The 2,500-nt window shown below is 49.3% G+C and overlaps 1 protein-coding gene across 1 annotated transcript in view; it reads left to right on the forward strand.

Annotated features, from left to right (window-relative positions):
- Nucleotides 1-2,500, forward strand: part of bud23 (BUD23 rRNA methyltransferase and ribosome maturation factor) — an 11,459-nt gene that overhangs the window by 8,793 nt on the left and 166 nt on the right. Inside the window, exons 9-12 of the mRNA XM_062521629.1 lie at nt 39-84; nt 672-733; nt 1,201-1,290; nt 2,155-2,500. The exon at nt 2,155-2,500 is cut by the window's right edge and continues 166 nt beyond it. Of these exons, the coding sequence (XP_062377613.1) occupies nt 39-84; nt 672-733; nt 1,201-1,290; nt 2,155-2,209 (253 nt within the window). The 3' untranslated portion in view covers nt 2,210-2,500. The remainder of the gene's footprint in view (nt 1-38; nt 85-671; nt 734-1,200; nt 1,291-2,154) is intronic.

Here is a 2,500-nt window from a genome sequence, read left to right on the forward strand (position 1 = left end):
TCTTTCCTACATGTGTGTGTGTGTTTGTCCATTTGCAGGTTCTTCCTGTGCCTGTTTGCTGGAGTGAGTGGAGTGCTGCCCAAGGTCAGTTCTGAGCTGCGACCTTTCACCTGTGACCTTTCACTTGTGACCTCTAGTCATCACCTCTGTCAGATGTGACAGTTTAGGCGATGATGAATCGTCTTATGAGTGAATATTCTAGTGTAATGTAGTGGTAGTGCGTGTAGTGTAGTGGTAGTTTGTGTAGTGTAGTGGTAGTGCGTGTAGTGTAGTGGTAGTGTGTGTAGTGTAGTGGTAGTGCTTGTAGTGTAGTGTAGTGGTAGTGTGTGTAGTGGTAGTGCTTGTAGTGTAGTGTAGTGGTAGTGCGTGTAGTGTAGTGGTAGTGTAGTGGTAGTGTGTGTACTGGTAACGCGTGTAGAGTACTGTGTGTAGTGTAGTGTGTGTAGTGTTAGTGTGTGTAGTGTAGTGTGTGTACTGGTAGTGCGTGTAGAGTAGTGTGTGTAGTGTAGTGGTAGTGTGTGTAGCTACTGGTAGTGCGTGTAGAGTAGTGTGTGTAGTGTAGTGGTAGTGTGTGTACTGGTAACGCGTGTAGAGTACTGTGTGTAGTGTAGTGTGTGTAGTGTTAGTGTGTTGCTCATGACCTGCTGTGTGTTTTCTGATGTGTGTTTCAGGGTCTCGGATCAGAGATGGTGGAGAGGGGAGTGTCCTCCCAGGCTCAGTTCACAGCGCAGAGGTACACACACACACACACACACACACACACACATACATGCAACACCAAAGGGTAAAAGATGCCTGGTGTGACTACATTAGAGGCTATTATTATTAGTGGTCATCTGTAAGGTGTAAGCGTTATTAAATTATAATAGACGGGCAAACTGCAAGAAACTCAGGAATCAGGTTTTATTCTGTTACAAGCAGAGAGGGTCAAATCAGAGATATGGTCTGTGTTCTGTGGCATCTATAAGGTCAAGGTCGTGGTCAGTAGGGGGTCATCCCTCCCCATGCTGAGCGACCAGTTTGACTGAGAGAACAAGAGGGTGTCGTCCCCCCGGAACACAGACAGGCTCTGGGGGGTTTTCCGCCCTCACACACATACACACACACACACCTGTTTTTTCACTCCTTCAACATGAATCTCGGTGTGTGTGTTTGTTGTGCTCCGTGTGTGTGTGTGTGTGTGTGTGTGTGGTGCTCCAGGTCCAGGTTTAAGCACATGAAGGGGCGGAGTGTGAAGAAGAGCAAAGACTGGATCGTGGAGAAGAAGGAGAGACGCCGGAGGCAGGGACGGTAAGTGTGTGTGTGTGTGTGTGTGTGTGAAAGTGTGTGAAAGAGAGGGTGTGTGTGTATGTGTGTGTATAAGAGAGGAGGCAGGGACAGTAAGAGTGTGTGTGTGTGTTGTGTGTGTGTGTGTGTTGTGTGTGTGTGAGAGTGAGAGAGATATATGTGTGTGTGTGTGTGTGTGTGTGTGTGAGAGTGAGAGAGATATATGTGTGTGTGTGTGTGTGTGTGTGTGTGTGAGTGAGGGAGATATATGTGTGTGTGTGTGTGTGTGTGTGCGTGTGTGTGTGAGTGAGAGTGAGAGCGATGTGTGTGTGTGTGAGTGAGAGAGATATGTGTGTGTGTGTGTGTGTGAGTGAGAGAGGTGTGTGTGTGTGTGAGAGAGTGAGAGAGATATTTGTGTGTGTGTGAGTGAGAGAGATATGTGTGTGTGTGTGTGTGTGTGAGTGAGGGAGATATGTGTGTGTGTGTGTGTGCATGTGCGTGTGTGTGAGAGTGAGAGCGATGTGTGTGTGTGTGAGTGAGAGAGATATATGTGTGTGTGTGTGTGTGTGTGAGTGAGAGAGGTGTGTGTGTGTGTGTGTGAGAGTGAGAGAGATATTTGTGTGTGAGTGAGAGAGATATTTGTGTGTGTGTGTCTGTGTGTGAGGTGTGTTTGTGTGTGTGTGTGTGTGTGTGTGTGTGCGAGTGAGAGAGATATGTGTGTGTGTGTGTGTGTGTGTGTGTGTGTGTGTGTGTGTGTGTGTGTGTGTGTGTGTGTGTGTGTGTGTGTGTGTGTGTGTGTGTGTGTGTGTGTGTGTGTGTGTGTGTGTGTGTGTGTGTGCACGTGTGTGTGCACCTGTACTGACTGGTCTCCTCCTGCTGCTCCTGCAGGGAAGTGCGTGCGGACACCAAGTACACGGGACGGCACCGGAAACCTCGCTTCTGAGACACACACACACACACACACACATACAACTGGACCGGACCGGGCTGACTGGGAACAATAGAGACTCTCTCCATCTCTCCCACTCTTTCACCTGCGGATAGAGACTCTCTCTATCTCTGCGCGTGCGTGCGTGCGTGCGTGCGTGCGTGCGTGCGTGTGTGTGTGTCCATCACCTCCAGGGGAGCCCCTGCCTGCTGTGCTGCGGAGAGATGGACGGATGGATGAAGGAGAGATGGAGACAGAAAAGAGGGATGAAGGAGAGATGGATGGAGGAGAGAGAAAGGGATGAAG

This window comes from Sardina pilchardus, chromosome 19 (assembly GCF_963854185.1).
Source record: "Sardina pilchardus chromosome 19, fSarPil1.1, whole genome shotgun sequence".
NCBI lineage: Eukaryota > Metazoa > Chordata > Actinopteri > Clupeiformes > Clupeidae > Sardina > Sardina pilchardus.